General features: G+C 39.5%; 1 protein-coding gene across 3 annotated transcripts in view; it reads right to left on the reverse strand.

Moving 5' to 3' along the window:
* The window catches only part of DPP10 (dipeptidyl peptidase like 10), a 648,232-nt gene that overhangs the window by 613,179 nt on the left and 13,018 nt on the right, over nt 1-22,035 (reverse strand). For 2 of the 3 annotated variants that reach the window (XM_087856769.1, XM_045804069.2), the window contains exon 1: nt 8,814-20,048. The exons of the other annotated variant lie outside the window; for it this stretch is intronic. In XM_087856769.1, coding sequence (XP_087712895.1) covers nt 8,814-8,885 — 72 coding nt within the window. In that variant the 5' untranslated portion in view covers nt 8,886-20,048. Of the gene's footprint in view, nt 1-8,813; nt 20,049-22,035 lie in introns of those variants that run through there. 3 annotated transcript variants of the gene reach the window in all.

The raw sequence follows: 22,035 nt of genomic DNA on the forward strand, positions 1-22,035 counted from the left end.
ACTATATACTAATCTATCTAACAAACTACCTGTTTCTACATTTTGTGATTTTTGTATCTTTCTTCTTGAAAAGATACATTTCTGACCTCTATTCAGAAGGTGTCTTGACTCTTGATCTTTGATCTGGTGTGAAGAAGAATCAGGGGGCAAGTTGGTGAGACATTGATTTAAAAGGTCGCTTTGAAAAAAAAGAAAAAGAAAAAAGACTTTCTGGCACTTGTTTCAAAACATGTGAAGTGGAAAAAAAAATAGCCATTGCTTGCATTCATTAGCTCATATTAAAACCCTTCCTGGAAGTGAGATGTGATTAACAGAAGTGAGAATATCAAGAGTTTTCACTTACTTGATTCCTCCTGCCAAAAGTAAACCCAAGTATCAATAACAGGAAAGGCCTACGGCTAACCCTGTGCAAGCATTATTAATGCAACTTCAAGAGGTCTCTCTGGTCCATTATTTGAAAATAAATCACAGGAGAGCCTGCCATTCAAGTTCTCAATTATAAAATTCAGGTTTGTCATATTGTTTTCAGAGCAGAGGGTTTCAGATGGTGTAAGAAATTGAATCTTCATTTAGATCTCAAAAAGGGGGTGAGAATAAAGATAATAAAAATGCCTTTTTCCCTCACTTTTCCTCATTTTCTACCTTATAACCTGATGCACAAGTTTTTGTACTGACCTCAGAAAAGCAGGAAGAATGATAAATTGTGATAATATGAAAGTCAGATAATATTCAACTTGGCTGGAGAATACACAGTTTGGCTTGGCTCTCTCAGACGTAGAGTCAGTTTTGATTATGCACTCAACTAACTTTTCTTAAATTTCAACTCAACATATCATCAGCTCCTATATGCAAAGAATTTCTAAGTCAGTCATTTCTCGAAACCAAACTTCCGGAAAGAGAATATTAAACCATGAACACTTCAAAGAAGATCCTAAGTCTTTCGGGAAAACAGGTTATCATCTAAAATAGCAAAAATCAGTCAGGTTGTTATCAAATGATTTCCTCCTAATGCTCTGTAATAATCTAACTCTAAAATACCCCAGACATTTAGATCATAAGTGTGTATATGTATATGTGTGTGGTGTATGCTTGTTTTGTGTCCACACCCATACATACATATATTCAGCATTTTCATTAAGGTAAGTGGAAAATTGCCTTTTTAAAACATGAAATAGGGCCGCCTGGGTGGCGCAGTCGTTAAGCGTCTGCCTCCGGCTCAGGGCGTGATCCCAGAGTTCTGGGATCGAGCCCCATATCAGGCTTCTCTGCTAGGAGCCTGCTTCTTCCTCTCCCACTCCCCCTGCTTGTGTTCCCTCTCTCGCTGGCTGTCTCTCTCTCTGTCAAATAAATAAATAAAATCTTAAAAAAAAAAACATGAAATAATCTCTGATAATCTCGAAACATAGTAGTACAAGAATAAAAATACTAAACTCTTATCTTTGACAGGATGTTATGCAAGTCCATCATACAGACTGTCTCTAATTCTTGCAACATTCTCACCACCTTCTTCCTTTAAAGATGAAGAAATGGTTTTAGAGGGATTAGTCTGACCTAGATTGCATAGTGAATGGTAGAAGAAAGATTCAATATGAAATCTGTTCTGACAGACTGACATCATGTTGCCTCTCCCCAAAATATAATTAAATCTGAATATCATTTGGCAATTCCAAAAACACTGTAGAATATACTATTCTGGTTAATGGAATTAGCATATTATCTCAAAGTGGGTTTTAAAAATTATTAATGTTTCAGCCACTTTCAAACAAACTGGCATGCCAACCTTGAAAAGAAAATGAAAATCATTTTTTTTTATTATATGGAAGATATTATAAGGGGGACTGTTAACATCAATTATGAACAGGACAGTTTGAAGTAAAATGTTTTATCAGTTTCGGATAAAAGCAAATTTTCTGAATTTTGCCCAGCAGTGAGTGTTACATTTACCATTACATAAAGTATGTCTGAAACCCTGAGGATTCAGGACAGCTCCACAAAAATGAATCCACAAGAGCTCTCTCTTGAGCACCCCATCCTCCCCACTAAATCTATTTCTCGCTTTTCCTTATACTGGAAGTAACAGGCATTCCTTTTAGTTAATAAATAATAAGTGAGAAGAATTCCTAGCAGGTGGGGGGTGGAGGCTGTACAGTTTAAAAGCCTTGGAGAACAGGGGCTGTCTAGTTAGGAAAATGCAAACAAAGATTGCCTATTGCCAACAAGCTTGTGGATTAAGCCAGTACAAACTTTAAAACATACACTAGGGCACTGGAGGAGATAATGCTAAGTGAAATAAATCAAGCAGAGAAAGACAATTATCATATGGTTTCTCTCATCTATGGAACATAAGAACTAGGAAGATCAGTAGGAGAAGAAAGGGATAAAGAAAGGGGGGTAATCAGAAGGGGGAATGAAGCATGAGAGACTATGGACTCTGAGAAACAAACTGAGGGCTTCAGAAGGGAGGGGATGGGGGAATGGGATAGGCTGGTGATGGGTGGTGGGGAGGGCATGTATTGCATGGTGCAATGGGTGTTATACACAACTAATGAATCATCGAACTTTACATCAAAAACCAGGGATGTACTGTATGGTGACTAACATAATAAAAAAATATTTAAAAAAACAAAACAAAACAAAACATACACTAGGGCATACGCCAGAGTAGAAACACTTCTAAATTTATAGGAGGACATGTGTTTATAAAGATCTTTACAGTCCATTATTTATTTGCCCATTTGGGGGACCTTTTACAGGTCTTCGGATGAGATAAGCTTCCAACTTTCCTAGTTGATGCATGTCTTAGGTTATGCCCTCCTTAGTCATCCCTCCTCACCCACGAGGGATATATCCCAAGACCCCCAGTGGATGCCTGAAACCTCCGATACTCTTGAATCCTTTATATATCATGTTTTTTCCTATATATACATAACTATGATAAAGTTCAATTTATAAATTAGGCACAGTCTGAGATTAAGAGCTAACAAAATAGAACTATTATAATATACTGTAATGAAAGTTATGTGAATGTGAGCTCTCATTTTATTATACTGTACTCGCCCTGATGATGATGATGATGACAATGTGAGAAGATAAAATGCCTACGTGAGGAAATGAAGTGAGGTGAGTGATGGACTGAGTGTGAGGCTAGATCCTGACCTCCTGACACTACCTCCAACAGAGGATCATCTGTTTCTGGGATCTCAGCTGACAGCAGGAACCTGAAATCAGGGAAAGTGAATAACGAATGGGGGTGGGGGTGGGGCTATTGTATAATGTTGCAGTAAAACATGAACTTGACTGGAACACATGCAAAGACACTCAGCAAGTATGAAAATATATGGAGTCCGCTTTATACTTGGAATGCCAAATGTGAAGTATTAACTTAAATATTAAAGAGGACTTCAAACAGCCCCTTTCTCCATGCTCATTACCTTAGGAGGTGTCTTACACTGAAAACAGAATGCAACCTATTCTGCAGCTAATTCACCTGCTCGTGAGAATCACCCAATGTTTACTTCCAGTTTGGCCCCTTACAGAGTAGGATGGTAAAGGAGTGAGCTTTGACGGAACGGAAGCAGAGATGTAATAGAGTATCTTGAAGTCTGTGTGTTTGCCAAATCAGCCCTGACGTCCAAACCAAACAATATATATTAATATAATATGCATGTGTATGTGCAACCTCATATGTAATCATACAAATGTGTACTGAGCAATGCAATGTTTTGTAAAATGTTAAAATAACATACCCAGTTGTACGTGGCTCAATGATCCTTTAAGCCTTTCCCCCCCCTTCTAGGTTCCTATTCGCAGACTAGGGAATGAGAGCACACTTTGTTCAAAAGCCTTCACACATTACTTCTTCACATATTAATTCTTACAACAAACATGTAAAGGATCTGTAGTCAACCTCCATTCACAAATGAAATATAGAAAATAAGTTACCCTGCCCAAGAAAGCAGTGATGCCTGGTGGAGCTGGGATACGAACTTGAATCTGTGGTTTCTAGTGCGTAAACCACAGATAATAGTAACATATGTAATCATAAATGACTCAATGAACCAAAATTTTTAAATAGCTTTCTTTTTTACTCGGGCTGGGAGAAATTTGGTTTCAGTGTTTTGTTTCTAACGTAATGCACTTCATAAGATAACACAGCATTAATATTTAATAATACAATTGTCTTTAACTTGTTTTTATATAGTTTAATTTTTCTTAAATGTGCAATTTGCTCAGTCCCTGAAATAAACAGAGAGATTAGAAGCTTACAAGCAAGGGATGTTTTGTAGTATGTTCTAAACTCGGTAGATAAAATGTCATATATACATATTATAAGATACACATTATATGTGTAATAAGAAATTAAGGGATAGTAGAAAATGTATAATATCTCCTAAGTCATAAGGACTTCTACATCACACCTTTACCCAATCTAAATAATCTTTTGTAAACCAAATCACAAAGAACTCTCCCATCAATTAAATACTATATGTTATATTGAACAAAGAGTAATAAATGGTCTATTAATTTTTTTTCAACACGATTTCTAAAAGCCACTTTTGAGGTTCTGTGTTAGAAGCAAATAGTTTATAGACTAAATTATGACATCTTTTTATATTTGTCAGGGAAACATGGGAGAATAAACTTTTGGTAAGTTTTCATTAAGAATACACTTAAAAATTTTAATCAAGTTTGCCTCACCAAACTTGAAATAAAAAGTCTGAATCCTAATTTCTGTATGGTAACATTTTGGGATAATATTACCTAAAAGTGAAAAGTACAATAGATATTTTGCATAAGGCATTTTTGCATATTACATATTTAACTGAAGTCTTGTCCATAAATTATTTCATCAAGAAACTGCTGCATACTGAACCGGAAGAGATTGGTTTTCCACCAGAATGTGTTTTTTAGAGAGAAATGCATAACTAATGATGTCTTTGCTGCCAAATTGTTGCTTATAAAAATATACTTTTTAATCATACTTCAAAAAGTAGGGTTGTGGTTTTTATTTTGTCTGCTTAGTTTTTTGTTTTGTTTTGTTTGGGTTTTTTTTCTTGTTGTTGTTGTTTTGTTGTTGTTTGTTTTAGTTTGTTTTGGTTTGGTTTTTTGGAGCTGAGAGGACCACCAAACATTTTAGGAAATATTTTTACCCATTGGATTCAGCAGAAGGGTGCCACCTGGTGGCAATGTGGGCAAATTCTAAACCAGGTCTAACTATAAAAAGGTACTCACTTAAGAAACACTGAAAGTCCCATCATTACCAAGATTTTTTTTTTTTAAGTTCCTGTACTTATCAGGACCTACCTGGTTCTTCTTATATTATTTCCACCAATGGAAGAGATATTAAGTTAACTTTAAACATTTCAAGAGCTATCATTTACATTTATAATCGAAGCTTTAAGCAAATTCTTCGTTCATTTTATATTCAAAGTAAATCTGTACACACAAAATATTTGCAATTATTTTGTATTAGGTTAATGACAATGCACTGAACTGTAATTGGGTAGAAGTTAGAAGGTGGGGCTTTAGAATTCAATGACCATATCTTATCTTAGGTATCACAGACTGGGGTTAAGTGCCACCTTCACCACTTATGAAGACAAGTTTGATTAGTTTCTTTAATCCTCTGTATTCTCATCTCTAAAATGGGAATAAGCACAGGACCTAATTCAAAAAGTTTCTTTGACAATCAAGTAGAAAAATGTATTTAATAAACGTTACCAGTCCAGAGGACAGTACTCTGCACATGGCAAGCATTCAGGAAGTGATTTTTTAAAAACAGTAAGTTACAACTTGTCACTTAAGATTTTAGATCCCTCAATGTAAAGTGGGATATTGATCATATACAGAATGACTGTATCTACCCATAATAAATCATCTATCTAGATATTTCATAAATGTGGAGTGTTATGAAACCAACAAAAATAACTTTCATAAACATTTAATCAATGAAGCTTTAAAGGGAAGACTACTAAAATGATAAAAAAAAAATATTTCCAATGATTCAGAATGTTAATAAAAGCACATAGTCCCTGCTATTCTTATTGCTGCTTCTCCCTGAAGAAGAAGTGACTCTTGTCTTGGCACCATGTCCCAGAGGAGAGTCACGGATGAGATGAAACAGGGGGGTCAAGCTCGCTAAAGGACCAAAACCACCACCAAATTATAGGATTCATAACAATTTCACCCAGAGGAAAGACCACAGTCTCCTACTGTTCCATACGTGGAAACAGGTGCTGATGGCCTCAGGACAAGGGCGTTTTTGAGATTTCATCAAAATCTCTACTATGAAAAGCCAAAGACCTTTCTGGCAACATTTGAAAGCTTAAATCACTCAAAATCAATACACAGTGAGTGATTACCTGGAATACACCCCCTATTTAACCATCAGGTAGGACTTCATAAAGCTCTATTTTTACCTAAATTTGTGATTTTTTTTTTTAAAGAAAAACGGAAACCAGAACAATCACTCAGGTCTATTTGGGGGTATTATTGCTAGTACCACAGGAGAGTTGTCTGACAATTGCAGCATCAGACCACAATGACTAATCCTGTTAATAAAAACTTAGTACTCTTAGAGCAAGTAGTTTAAGCAATCATGACAATCATTCACATTATCTGGTCATCATTTCATAGGTCAAGCTTCAGACAAAGAATATGCTAGATAAAGATATTTTCTAGGAGTGTTTGGAAAACCTTCCATGGGATGCTGCCGTGGATATTTCACTCTGCTTTCCTTCCCCTGGCAAAATCTATCTCTTTCATTCTAACTCAAGCATAATATGCATACCATTGACATTTTAAAATCATGTAAATGTTCAGAAAGGCACTTAAAAAACTCAATTAAAACAAGAGTTCTGCAAATGGCCACTCCCTGAATCTGAAGTGGCCATAAACCAAAATGCACGCTCACAAGAAAAACGGATTCAAGCTTGACTCTCTCTTCAGATGAATTTTAAGTACCCGATTAGTCCTGACAAAAGGCTTTACTGTGCATAGGCAGCTTGTCCAGTGTTTACATATCATTTTCAGAGACTGTGTGCTCTGCTCTGCTTCTCCCTCCCCACCTCCACGGGTACGGAGCAGTTTGCAGCACCTCAAGTAACCAGCTGGTGTCACAGGGTAGTGAGCAAAGATTTCATGTGGGGACTCTCACCTGACTAATCATTCTTATTGGAAGCATCATTCCAAGAGCAGTAGAGAGGCTCGGCGGCTTGTTAATGAAATTTAAGGGCTGTCAGCTTGAAAGAGGATGTTAAATCCATGCTCCTCTCCTAAAATTATTTTTATAATCTGCTAACCAGTTGCTACCTTGTGGTGTGTGTTGGAGGGAGCAGAGGACAAAGATGTAAGGGAAAGGGGCAGATAATACAATATAAATGTTTCAGTAGTTCATACTGATCTCAGGGTAGGGAGCAAAGCGACTAGTTTAAGAAAACAACTGCTTTGTAAAAACTGCAACCTTCACTCCAGTGAATGGAGGGGGAGCTTTAAGGCATTGAGCAATCCTCACCACCTGTGTGAAACATATGTGAGGGAAATGAGGAGGAAAGGGAAGAGAAGAGAGAGACCACAAGCCAGGAGAGGTGACCAAGACTAGAATATTAATAACAGCAGTCCTGGCATCTCCTCCTCCGTCTCACCGCCACTCCGGCGATTTGGACAGCTTCCCTTCACTTGCTCCTCAGTGCTTAGACTATGCGAAAAGCGGAGCCGCTACTGGAACCTCGCTGCTTGCACCTCCTTCACCCCACTTCTAGCGGTGAGCTAGGAGTGTCTCTGGCAGAAACGCATCCGGCGGCCTTCAACAGTGCACTCGGGGCAAAGGGCCCCACAGCCGGTACCCAGGTGCCTCCGTAGTTACCCGCTGACCTAACTGTTGCCCTCTCGGCTTTGAGTCTCTGATTGATGTAAACGTGACAACACCTGGAGCCGGCTCCTCACAGCCTCCCTCCTCTTTGCCAGGGCACTTCAGCGCTCCCGACCCTACAACTTTGGGAAAAAGCGACACCGAACTCCCGAGTCACCCCAATCCAGGGACACAGACGAAACGAAGATTCGCCGTGCGGTTATGCTACAAATCTCGAAACACCAACACAAAAAAAGGGGTGGCCGGTGCGGAAAGACGGAAAAGGGACAGAAATAACCCTCATCCAGTACAGGGCACCCCATCTCTGCAGACACAACACATCTGGCCCCAACAAATCACTAAAGCCAGTACCTTGACAGCTTCCCATAATAATGCCTTTTACTCCCAAGCTCTGCTCCACTCAGCAGACCACAGACGCAGGGTACACCTCCTTCCCCCATTTAGCACCCCCCCCCCGCCCCGTCCCGGTCTCCTCAAAAGAAAAAAAAGAAAGGAAAAACTGCCGGCCTAAAGGTCATTTTCCTAGTGGGGTAGCTTTGGCCAGCGCTCGCTCCTTTCAGCTGCGTGTAGACCGGCTCTAACCCTGCAAGTGGACGCCTCCAGGAGCGCAGTAATTCCTCCAACGTGCGTTAATTTGAGCCAAGAGGCCCTCATTCCGTGGCCCCGGCCGCATCTCCCTTCCCTTGGTGGCCCGCCCGCCGGGACTCCCGGGCCACCCCCAGCCTTTACCTCTCTCCCCCCTTCCCCGCGGCTCTCCACCTTGCGCATCCTCTCACCCGGCCCCAGAGCGCACTCGGATGCTCTAACTTCCTGCGGAGTCCATGGATGAGCGGAGGAGAGCCTGGAACTGGGGCGGGGGGGAGGGTGGGGTGAGGGAGGCGTGGGAAGCGCGGACTGGAGCCACCCTTCCCGGGAGGGCCCGGCCGCAGCTGCCAACTCTCACCTGGTCCGCCGGCTGCGCCTGGCTCGCCCTGGCCCCCGGGGTGGGCTGCTGCTCCTGCTTCATGGCTGTCATCGCCGGCGGCCCGCGTTGGCGCTCACTTCCTCGCGGGCACTTCAGACTCGGGGACCGTCACTTGGCAGCGATCGCATGTCACAGGAGCCCGACGCTCTCCGAATTGGCAGAAGGGAAAGCGGCAGCGGTGGGGTGGGGGGAGGGGAGCGACAGGGAGGGGAAGAAGAGCGGCACCAGGCAGGCTTCCCCTTGCAAGATCCCTCCTTCAGCTACCGCAGACCCTCGAACTCCCCACTCCCCCCGCCCCCCACCACCCCAAAGCGTAGAGAGCCTCGGAGATCAAACACGACCAAGTGGCAAGTTAGTGGAGCAGCAAGAGGCACCTGACCGCGCTCGAGCGACGTCTCACAGCGCCGGAGGAGCCCGGCTAGCATTCTACCGCAGTCCGCGCCCCCCGTCCGCCCCCGGGGGCTCCCCGCGCCGCGCTCAGTGCGCCAGGTGGAGCAGCCGGGCGCCGCGCTCCAGCATCTCCCGAGCAACTGCAACGCGGGAGAGAGCCCTGCGCGCCGCGCGAGCTCCTCAAACGCTCGGCCAAAGCTGCTGGGCTCCGCTGGCCCCCTCACCCCCCCCACCCCCGCCCCCCGCGGGCTCCTGCTAAAACCCGGAGAAGCGGAGCGCGCCCGCGCAAAGCCCTCGGTGGCTCTATCGCTGCCACTGGGCATGCTCCAGCGCTCGGAGAAGGCAGGCGGCAGCTGGGGACTAGGGGCCCAGAGCCCCACTGGGGCTGCCAACACCTGTCAGGACCCAAGTGGTGGTCCCAGGTTATGGCCCGAGGCTCTGCGTCTCTCGATATGTGGCAATGGACAGACAGCCTTATCCTTTAGCCTCCAGCCTGGATTCCCCTGCTAGCTGCCAGTGGAATTCCAAAAGGTGGCTTACAAACAAGAATAACTAATGATGATATTCTACTACTCACTTGGTTTTTTTTTTTTTCTTTTTTCCAGCACACGTAGAAAAATCCTCAAATTTTAAGTCCCTTCTCCAACCTTTCCTTGGCTTAATACAACCCTCTCCCCTTCAAAGTTAGTTTTCTGAGACCTATCATGTGTCAAACACACTGCAAGGTTTGAAGGGACTGCAAAGAAAAGAGACTACCTAGACAAACTTACCAACTCCCTGCCTACAAGGAATGTACATGATTCTGTGGGTACTGGGAACCTGGAGCAGAGATATAAATCAATGAGACAATTTAACTCTTTAGCAGTTGAATTCCTGTGGGTGGGTACAACACACGAAGTCCACCAGAAGTTCCATCTAGATGCCTTACTACGTGGTTTTCCCTGTTGCTAGAATGGGTCTGCCCAAAGCAGATGGCCCACAAGCAGTCCCCAGTCTCAGGCACAGGTTTTTGGAGTTTGGCCACCATGGAAAAGGCTGGAGGGAGTTAAATATCCAGATGTTACTGCACTCAGCACCAGGGTTGTGACAAGGGTCCAGTGGGAAGGCATTGAGCATACGGATGGGGGAGGGTGTCCAGTACCCTTGAGTTCGTTTTTATTGGCTAAGTCCTGGCTCCCCCACCCTTGTTTGAGTTACTCAGTCCATGAACTAGGCACTTCCTAGGGAGGGGCTATCCTAGGATAATAGGAGCTATGCTCCTGCACGATAGTGAATTATCACACTTGTCCTAAATATTGTGGCAACAGTTCCTTTAAAACATGTTTAAAAAGGGGGCGCCTGGGCAGCGCAGTCTGCCTTCGGCTCAGGGTGTGATCCCGCCCTTCCGGGATCGAGCCCCACATCGGGCTCCTCCTCTGGGAGCCTGCTTCTTCCTCTCCCACTCCCCCTGCTTGTGTTCCCTCTCTCGCTGGCTATCTCTGTGAAGTAAATAAAGAAAAAATCTTAAAAAAAAGTTAAAAAAAAAAAACCAGTAATCTCCAGGTTTGATTAGATTAGAAGATAAAAATATGAATTTTTTCTTCAGAAAGGTGGGATTTGGGTGATGAGAGCTTACTTTTCAAAAATAAGTAGCCCGGTGCATATTATGAGTGACTTCTAATAGAGTGCTGGTCCAACAGAAATATGTTTTTGAGAGAAATAACTTTGTTATTTGTAAAAGTATAAAGCAAACTTTAAAAATGAAGGATGGGGGTGGGGGGAGTGCCTGGGTGGCTAAGTCATTAAGTGTGGGACTCCTGATTTCAGCTCAGGTCATGACCTCCAGGTCCTGAGATCAAGCCCTGGTCCCTCCAGCCTCAGTGGGGAGTCTGCTTAAGATTCTCTTTCTCCCTCTGTCCCTCCTCCCCCCAATCCCCCTCACTGCTCTCTGGCCCACTGGGTGCCTGCACCCTGCCCCTTCTCAAATAAAATAAATCTTAAAAAAAAAAATGAAACTTGGGTATAGTAGCTATTGAGTAGTTTATCTAATAAACATGGCAATCTCTAATTTCCCAGGTCCCCCCCCCCACCAGGGAGAAAGGAATCTACAGTATTCCAAAAATGTTTCTGTCTTTGTATTTTGCTCTTCTGTTTATCATTTTAGTACACTCATCCTTTGAATGTGTTTCCATTTTGGACAATTGATTTGATTGGAAAGTTTTTGTGTAAAGATTTCTGTTGACATAGGCCAAGCATAGAGAAGAGGGAATTATTCTCATCCTATTTGATTATTTGATTGAAGTCAACTGTTCACCTCGCATTCTTTTTCAGTATTCATTATAAAATCCACTTTGTGGTTATAAACAAAGATGTAAGTTGTATATGCTTCATATATAATGTGTATGTGTGTAAATGCATCATTTTTTAAAAGAAAGTTTCTTTGATTCGAGTCCATCTTTTTGCGTGGGTTATTTTGTCTACGCTGAAAGCATTATTTTGTATCTGTTGTGGTCTAAGTTAAGGACATTAATTAAAACTTAATCACATGCAACTTACAACTTAAACACTATTTTCTGAAATGTGATGCACTGGAATTACAATGTAGGATTTTCTACTTCATTTCTTATTGAAGAAAAAAATGCTAATATCCAAAAAGAAAAATGTAAAGGAATACCTTACATTCTAAGAGAGAATGTCCGCAGCTCAGTTGTATATGGCTTCTGATAACAGGTTGTCATTTAAAAAAAAAAAATTATAATCAAACATCTGCAAAATATAACTATTCAAGTAGATATAACCCTAGTACAGCGTGGACAAGAGGACCTGTGCCAGCCTACAGGTCGGCAGAATGCACTCCTGCCCTACTTCCATCAGGGCATGGAGGTATGGGCAAGAGTGAAGTCACTTAGCTCCTGCCTCTGCCACCTTATGTGATAAAATTAAACATTTAGACTAGGTGACCAAAAAGATCCTTTCCTTCTCTAAAATTCTATGATTAGATCTTAATTTTATGAATCGAAAGACTATCATCTGAAATGATAAATTACTTACATGTTTAAATTTTCATAGGAGTCAGTTAAGTGCTTAAAAAATACAAAAAATCCAATAGATAAGGATTCTTCATGAATTGACTTAATATCCATGGAACTTTCCCCCACACTCTCTAGCTATACATAAATGCATAGTTACAGTTCTTGCCTTGATAATACTTTAAAAATTCAGAAACTTAAATATGTCTCTACAGTTTATCACTTCTGAACATTAAAAATTTAAAGAGTTTTATAGAAGTTAACAATATTTTTGAGTACTTTTCCTCACATAATGTTTGATGAACTAACTCATGGATAACCATACAACTTAAAATATGGATACTATGGTAAAAGAGGTTTTCCTAGTTTTTATGGAATGGAATCAGCCTCTCATAACTGCAAAAGACCTGGAGAGATTGTCCATCAAAATTCCCTCTATTTGAGGTTATAGATTTCTAAACTTTGCAACATATTCAGGAAGATTTCTAGGATTTAGACTTCATCACTTCTTTCTGAATATTTTCATTGACTCAAATCCTGGTTTCAGGTTCCCAAGGAGATATAACCATGTTGCATCCTCAACATACCAATAGGAATTTCCAAAGTCCCTCAAAAATTTTCTTCCATAAAATATTATGAACATCTAAAATGTCTTTCACTGATATTTTATTCTTTTTAAGATTTTATTTATTAATTTGACAGAGACAGCCAGCGAGAGAGGGAACACAAGCAGGGGGAGTGGGAGAGGAAGAAGGAGGCTCCTAGAAGAGAAGCCTGATGTGGGGCTCGATCCCAGAACGCAGGGATCGTGCCCTGAGCCGAAGGCAGACGCTTAAAGACTGCGCCACCCAGGCGCCCCTGATATTTTATTCTTTAAAAGCGAGATGCCAATGCAGTACATTTCAATTTACCTAGAATTACTAACGTGAATAATTGAGCATGGGTGATGAAATTTAGGTAATTAAATTTATTCAAGATAATCATGAAAATGTTTAAGCAACAGCGGCAAACATAGGATGTTCCAAAAATATTTACGTCATGTGTGCTGTATTCAGTCTTCCATACCAAATAGTAGACCCAGGACCCCCAGATCCCCAATTTACTTTAACAACCACCAATAACAAGGCCTGGCTAAAATCTGGTATGTTAGAGAAAGACAGAAGTCCCTTGAAATTTTGAAAAGCAGGGTAGCCTTTAGAGATAAATTCTTCAGTTTCAGGTAAATCAAATAAGGCAAATAGGACTCTGTAAGCAGCTAGTGCCCTGGAGTCTCTCCGTACCTTTTCCTTCTCTTCTCTCTCTTTCCTGAGGTAATTCTGCAGTGTCATGTAAAGGCCACCTTGATGGGGGATTTCCCTAACATTAGCCAGTCCTCTACTGAGTGCCCTTAATGAGCACAGCATCAGGAAGACAGAGTTCATGAGCTGTGCCTTCAGAGACCTGGCCTGAAATGTGTCCAATTAGCTTTTCACAGATCAAGAAATAGCTTTAGTTCACATCTTCTGCTATCATTTGCCTTCGATTTATCAATCACCTCTACTCACCTCAATCGGCTTCTCGAATTTCCCAAAGTGCACATCATGGCATTGGGCAGAAAACCAGTATGTTGAGCAATCCTCAGAAACAAGCTATATTTTAGGAGATCTGACTAGTAAACTATCTCAAAAAATTATTTTAAAAAGAACAAATAAAAAAGGAAGAAAAAGAAGCAAAGGCACTGCATATTTAAGCAATAACTGTGACCGCTACTCGTACTGTTCAGAGATTCCTGTGGCATTAATTTAACTAAACTTTTTGTCAGTTTCTATGACAAGAAGACTTTCCTGTTGTAAAAATTCATAGCCCAATTATGATCTCTGGTGGAAGCAGACAGAGTTGCAATATCCTGAGAGCCATTCTTGTTGCTCACTGGAGACCTGAAGATATTGACAAACTGCTCACTCACAGAGAGACCCAGTGCTGTAGAGTCTGCTTAGCTGTTCTATTAACACACCTCACATCTTCTTTAACCGAACAGCCCTTCTAAGACATATATAATGGCATTAAGACAGGAAAACAATGCATATGATTTTTCTGTGTAATATTTTCTCTCCATAAATGTAGCTGAATCAACACCAAAACAACTTGAGAAGCGGGAAATTTACCTGTTGACATTGTTTTTACCCACTAGATGCTTGTCCTTGTTTGATTTTTTAAAAAAGTAATTACTTAATGAATTAGTTATGTTTGCATAGCAAAAAATTTTTAAAAAAATAAAAAGACCTATCTTTTTTGGTTGTATTAGTGGTCATTTTTTTTTTTTGTCTGATCTTCACATTTCTTTAGAAATAAAACAAGGTTTTCCAAATCAGATTCTGTCTGTAAATGACAGAAAGGTTGTCAGATGTGGAAGAGTATTTAGAAACACTGGCATAACATTTGCTCTTTTCGGGTAGTGAATTGGCCTTTGATGAATAAATTTCCCTGAACTTGGTATTTTTCATTTTCATAACTAAGAGTAGATTTTCTAATGATTCAAAATACCTCTTTATCTTTGTCCTTGGAAAGTACATTATTACTGAGACATCTCTTACACTCAGATTTCATAATAGTTAACTGACTTTTTCCCTTATGTAATTCCCACAACAGCACAAAGCACATTGCCCATTCAGGGAAATCTTTCATGAATTGAAAGAGAAAATGTTACTGTGAAATCCCAAATAATTTTTGGAGGGAAGGGAAAATTTCCATCTTTTGTAAAAATTTCACCATGCTTAATTTATTCGTAAGGATTTAGTACTAGATTCAGACTCCCCCATGAACTTTCCTTTTGAAAACAAGAGGTAGGATAAGATATAGGTAAAGCAGCTCCAGAGCATGCACTGACATCAAAGGCCCCTCGCATTTTTCCCCACTAATTGACTCTAACACTGGGAATTATTCTTCTACCATCTCAAAAAAAAAAAAAAAAAATTGAGGCCAAGTCCTTGGATTCACAGCTAGTCCTTTTACCACACAGAGTCATCTGTTTAGATTATATAAATATGGTTTCAGGACATCTTGGGATGTGACCTCTATTGAAATGAGGCACATTAAGATACCTCTCTCATTACTGAACACTGTTTAACCTATTAGCCTAGATGGGTTGTTTGCTACTGGTATAGATCACTTCTTATACTCTTATATTCACCTCTCATCTGTCTATATTGTTTGGGGAGAATAATTGAGTCATGTATATCATATATATATCTTATACATCTAAATATTTACTAAAGTCATATCTTTATTCAAATCAGAGAAAAAGTTTAAGGAGAAGTGGAAGGAGAAAAAGAGGGGGAAAATGCCTAAAGAATGCATTCTGAAGCTGTTAGAGATACTGGAGAATATTAAGTATTTTATATCTTTATTCATGCTCTCACATGAAGACCAGAAATACTATAATTTCTATTGGTTGGATCCTATGTGTTGCTTCTGCCATTGGCTATGTTCCACGTATTCATATAATTTTAGAAAGCACAGTCCAAATTTTAATTTCCTTATTCCTCTTTAGGTGATTTATATTTGATGTTTTCAATCAAAAAATATAAAGCTTACATTTTCTTGTGATATTTGATCATTTTTTGCACTTAATAGTTGATTGTAAGCACCAATGGAGGAGGTGGAGAGAACCTATAACAAATAGCACAGTTTGTACAAATCAATGACCAGAGAAATGCCTTTTAATTAGCTATTCCATTGAATCAGTAGTGTTTGTATGGTGTTTAATCCTAGCTGACAGGACATCAAAGTTGCTTCACAGATGGATGAGAAGCTCTCTTCCATGGTCCACTAGACCTCCCTGTGGGGAAGCCATCCACTCCTTCTTCCGTCTTCCCAAATGTGACTGATCTGTTAGGACCCAGCTCCTCTCCTATATCGCCCTAACTCAAGTTCATAGGGATTTTCTTCATTCAGTGTTTTCATAGTGTCAAAGTCGCACATAGTTTATGCTGCTTTCTGCACTGGCTGGCATAGCATCCCCATTGTCACAAGTGACTTCTCTTTCCTGCCAAACTGTACAATTTTCTTGGGGAGAGAGAACAACCCCTGGGGACGGACTTACAGTTTGTATGTGTGCAAGGGGTTTGTGGGTAAGGGTCTATATCAGTCTCCTTGCTTAAGTAGAGATCTTGGAGATATATATGTACTTTCAAAAACAAGTCTTCTCCTTACCCCCTGAATATTAAGCTCTGTCAGAAACTTCCATGCACTGGTTTTGTTTCGTTTTCCTTTAACTCAATGGACAGGGTCACCCAGGGGAAATATTTTTTTCTCTCTCTATTGTCTACTGTTCACCTTTATTATGACATGTAGAAATTATATAATCTTGATATTCCTCTGATTTACTAAAGCTGGATACGAGTAAAGGCCCACAAGTTATTGTTTGATTGAAAAACATTAAGTAAAAGCCAGATAAATTTGGAATTTTCCACACTAATGAGCAGATACCATTTGTTATAAAATACTAAGCCTCCAATGCTGTGAACTCAAAGGACAAAATGAATTGGAGATAACAGCTATATTGGCAATGTCACTCCTTATTTATTTTCCCCCTAATATATAAATATTATACTCCTTGAGAAAGGAGGAGCTATACTGGCAAGATGATATGGACATGTTTAATCTAATATGATGTTTTGTTATTTTAACTATAGCTTAAGTTTCTATAGCTTGCCTGTATAATGCCAAAAATTATTACAAGGTCAATAGAATCTTCCAGGATTATGTCCAATGTTAGTACATAATTATTTTTGCCTTGCATCCTCTGCATACATTTCAAGCCCATTTGTTTATCTAATCTACTAGCTTTTGGACCACATTTCAAAAATAGGGTGAGAGGAATTGTCATGGGATGGGATACACCATAGCAAGAAAGGAAAATACATAATCTTAGAGAAAAAAAGAAAAAAAATGGACCTTCCACTTAAAGTAATAGAACAACTTAGTACCATTTAGTGTGGGGAGGGAAAGAGAGACAAACATCCCTAGGCAACTCAGTAGGATCTTAGAGTATAATCATATTATGGCATAGCAAAGTTGAAGTTGAAAATGAGGACTTTAGGAAAAGTAAATTCAGGCTAGGCATTCTTCCTTTAAAAGGGTTATTCTGAGAAGACGGACTGCAGTGATGCCAGCATGGGTTTAGGCTAAATAGAGAACTAGATATCAAAACCAAAAGTACAACATTTACAACAAATCTTGATATCAAGTTCTCTCTCCAAATTTCTAAATACCAAAAGCCACACAGCTTGAATGTCTTTGGTACCTAACAGTACAAACCATAGTGAAGTTGTGGGACAAATGACCAACCTGATAATCCCAAAACATAAAAAAAACAAAAACAACAACAAAAAAAACCTAAGTAGTAAGTAAATATTCACTAGAAAGCATAAAGACAGATCAAGTTACGAACATCCAATAGAACCAGAAGATTTTTGTGCATTTCAACACTGAGTAAGAGGGACCCCGTTGGGAGATGATTTTCCATTGATCTCTCACATTTGTCGGAGTCTTATTACCAAGAAATAGTCTTTTGTTCTAAAATATCATTTGAAGAATATTTGCACAGAAATTATCCTGGAAAAAGGAATAGTGTTTCCCTCAGGAGAAAATACAAGTTTGTTTAGAGTCCTGCAAGATAAATATTGTTCCCTCTCCATGGCAAAAAGCAGGTATGCTTTCTCTCCAGTATAAAAATGATAATGTCTCCCTCTGAAACCAAGAGAAGACATGCATACTTCCCATTATAAAAGATCTGGGTTCCTTTAGCTTCTTCTATCCTGCAACCCACTGTGTAAGCGGGTATCCGTCTGGTCCCAATCATTCACCCCATGGGACTTGGGGACAAGAAGAGCTTACAAAAATATGCTGATGTTCATGCTATTTGCTGTAGCATGGGTAATAAAGTTCTTTGTCTCTGACTCAAGATTCTCATGTCTTTCAAAAATATTCGTAAAACTAGTCAACTAACTTGTTAGCTTGCAAGTTATACAAAATCTCACTTCTTAAGAGGCTGATGTCAAGATCTAAGGTGGCTGCAGAAACCTGGACCTATGAACCCTTGAAACTGACATGCCAGGCTTCTTCCCAACAGAGAACCCCATACTATGAAAAACTATTAGAAGTGGAATCAAAATTGAGCAGAACAGAGCTAACAGAGATGAAGAAAAGAGAAAATCTAGCCAAAAATAGACTCAGGCAATCTAAGAGCACAAGCCATCATATTTTGTAAATACTATATAAAAACAAAAAATAAGAATCTCTTTGAAGTTGGAAAGCCTATCTGAACTTTTAACTATTTAAAGTTCAAGAAAACCTAAAAAAATTTTTAGGAAAACTAAATTCATAAAAAATGATCAACAGAAAACATCGTGGTCAAATACCATGAAAAGTTTTGCCTTGACAACAAAGCTGCTACAAGAAATAAAAAGGATAACATCCCTACAGATAAGGGATTGGCAAATTACAGTCCACAGGCCAAATCCAGCCCTCTTTCTATTTTTATAAATAAAGTTTTCTTGGAACATAGTCACATTCACTTATTTACATATTGGCTAAGATTGTTTTCATGCTACAATGGCAGTGTTAAGTGTTTGTGACAGAAAACATATGGCCTGCAAAGTATAAAGTATTTACTCTCTTGCACCTTACGGGAAGTTTGCCAACTTCTGCTATTGACAAAGAAAGCTTGCCAAAAAAGTCATGCTTAAAAAATTTTCAAAACTGCAACATATTATTTCAAAATGAGCTAAAGAACATTTAAAAAAAAATCATACAACACATGAGAGAATAACACTAATCAGAATTAGAAAAATCAGAAATATGGGGCGCCTGGGTGGCACAGCGGTTAAGCATCTGCCTTCGGCTCAGGGCGTGATCCCGGCGTTCCGGGATCGAGCCCCACATCAGGCTCCTCTGCTATGAGCCTGCTTCTTCCTCTCCCACTCCCCCTGCTTGTGTTCCCTCTCTCGCTGGCTATCTCTGTCTCTGTCAAATAAATAAATAAAATCTTTAAAAAAAAAAAAAAAAAGAAAGAAATAAAAAGGGGCAGCACTCAAGAAAAAATCAGAAATAAAAGAAATGTCAGAAATAGAGACTAAGCTATGAGGTTTATAAGAGCAAATCAGCACAACAAATGATACTCTAACAGAAATCAAGGTGGGAAGAAAAAAAAAATGTTAACCAAAAAAAAAAGTGAAAAAAGACACTCAAGAGAAAGCAACAAATGTTGTAGATGACAAAGAAGATCCAACATACAGATTAGGGGAGTTCTGAGTGGGAGAACAAATCAAAAAGCAAGCTTTGGGAAGTGGGGGTGGGACAAATACTAAGAAATTTAATTCACAAGAAATTCTGAAATTAAAAAAATTAAAACTACTTATTGAAAAATCAGCACAGCATAATCAGCACCAAGTAAATTTAAAAAAAAAATTATTCAGGCACATAGACAAAAGTAACATGTAACTTAAAAAGTAACTAAAATTATATTATTACATTTTTTCCACAGCAACACTTCATCTTCAGGGGGAAAATAAAGTTATATATAAGATAGTCCAAAAAAATAAAATGTGGGCCAGGAATTGTATGTATTTATATATGTTTGTATTTCTTTTCTTTTTTCTTTTTTTCTTTTTTTTTTTTTTTTTTTAAGATTTTATTTACTTTGGGGCACCTGGGTAGCGCAGTCGTTAAGCATCTGCCTTCGGCTCAGGGCGTGATCCCGGAGTTATGGGATCGAGCCCCACATCAGGCTCCTCCGCTGGGAGCCTGCTTCTTCCTCTCCCACTCCCCCTGCTTGTGTTCCCTCTCTCGCTGGCTGTCTCTGTCAAATAAATAAATAAAATCTTAAAAAAAAAAAAAAGATTTTATTTACTTTGAGAAAGAGTGAGAGAACAAGCACAGACAGGGGGAGGGACAGAAGGAGAGGGACAAGCAGATTCCCTGATAAGCAGGGAGTCCTATGATACAGGGCTGGATCCCAGGACCCCGAGATCATGACCTGAGTCGAAAGCAGATGCTTAACCAACTAAGCTCCCCAGGAGCCCATATATGCTTGTTTCTCTTAGATTTAAACTATAATTTGAAACTCTTTATCTACCTCTCCTTTCTTCCTTCTGCCCTTCACAGTGGTGAAATCTGTCACTATCTGAGACCTCTCTCTACTCCTTTAAATGACTCCCTTTGTTTCTTCATAGACATTTCCTCCAATAACTCTTGCATATCCAACCACACGTGCTTCTCAGAGCACCTGGACCAACACAGTCTAGCAATAATGACCAACCTACTTGCAATCAATTGTCAAGTAAAATACAGGGTGTCCAATTAATTTTGAATTCCACGTAAATGACAAATAAAATTTTAGTATAAGTATCCACTGTCGACTTTAAGGGGTATACTTATACTAAAACTTCTTTGTCATTTATTTGAAATTGAAATTTAACTGGGTGTCCTGTATTTTTATTTGTTAATCTAGCAACCTTAGGAGCAATGATTATCACTTACACTCAGATCTTGTTATAAAAGAAACCAGGGCTTCTTGGAGAAAGGAATCTGTGTCTGGAATGAGAAATGTACTAGACCATCTTGGAACATTTTGACATAAACTAGCAGGGAAGCTATCAAAAAATACTAGGAGAATATTAAAAGGAATTAAAAGGCAAACTTGAAAAAGTTCTATCTGGCCAAAGAAAAATCTGAACTTTGATAAGGATAGCAATGATAGTTGATGGGAATCCATCAGGTATGCTGAAGTCCCAATTGGTCCCCTCCTGCGGATGACAGGGAACATGACAGTTTTATTATTATGAAAACTAGGTAAAGAAACAATAGAATATTGATTCTGCCCTTTTTGGGATATGCATGACTGAGTAACCAAATCGTAGATGAGAGGATCCATCTCCTTCTAAATAAAATTATTCAAGCTAATGGATAAAAATAATGGATATAATTAGAGTATTACCATTTTGGAAGCTCCAATAAAATAATGAAGTGACGCATTAAGCATCAGTGTGTCCCCTGATAAAAGAATTTAGCACTACCTATAGTGGTGTCAAACACTTCAAAGCTATGTATGACCAAGGGTCCACTTCCATTTGCAGGAAATACAAGGAAGAGAGGACCGCGCACAATTAGCACACAATCAGCAACTCTACCCTGGGGCAAACTCTGTAAGGCGAATAGCTCAAGTTCATTAACAGACAATTTTAAGGAAGAGAAAAGAGCTTGGTGGGGGTTGGGAGAAGGGATGACTTGATTAAAATGAAGTTACATAACATGTCAATTAGAAAATTGATGACTAAGCCATAGTGCATCCAGATACACACTTAAGTGATAAACCATCGTGAAATACAAGGAAATCATTACTATAAAAATCAGGACAGTGTTTACTTTAGGAGGGAGGGAGGACAGGGCATATGGAGAGGCTTGGGTAGCTAGCAATGTTTTCTTTGACTTGGGTCGTGGCTAAAATGGTATTTGCTTTAATAATAATTTTGTGCGATTTCTTGTATCTGTGTTTTATTTTTACATAAAAGCTTAAAAAATGCCTAATAGAGTTCTTGGCTCCTAGTAAACACTCAATAAAGGGTGGCTATTAAAGACTATAAAGTAAAAGATAAGGACTACATTTAGAACAATTCCTTCCATATTGTTTTTGTAAAGTGATGGTAAACCTCCAGCTCTCAAGGTCATGCTCTTTCTCTCCAATGTACGTAGAGCTACAAAATCGCTCCTGCCTCTCCAAAACGTGTTTATGGCTTCAAAAGTGGAATGATTACCTTGTTTAT

The sequence above is a fragment of the Ursus americanus genome, chromosome 1, assembly GCF_024610735.1.
Source record: "Ursus americanus isolate L20-20 chromosome 1, mUrsAme1.1.p, whole genome shotgun sequence".
NCBI lineage: Eukaryota > Metazoa > Chordata > Mammalia > Carnivora > Ursidae > Ursus > Ursus americanus.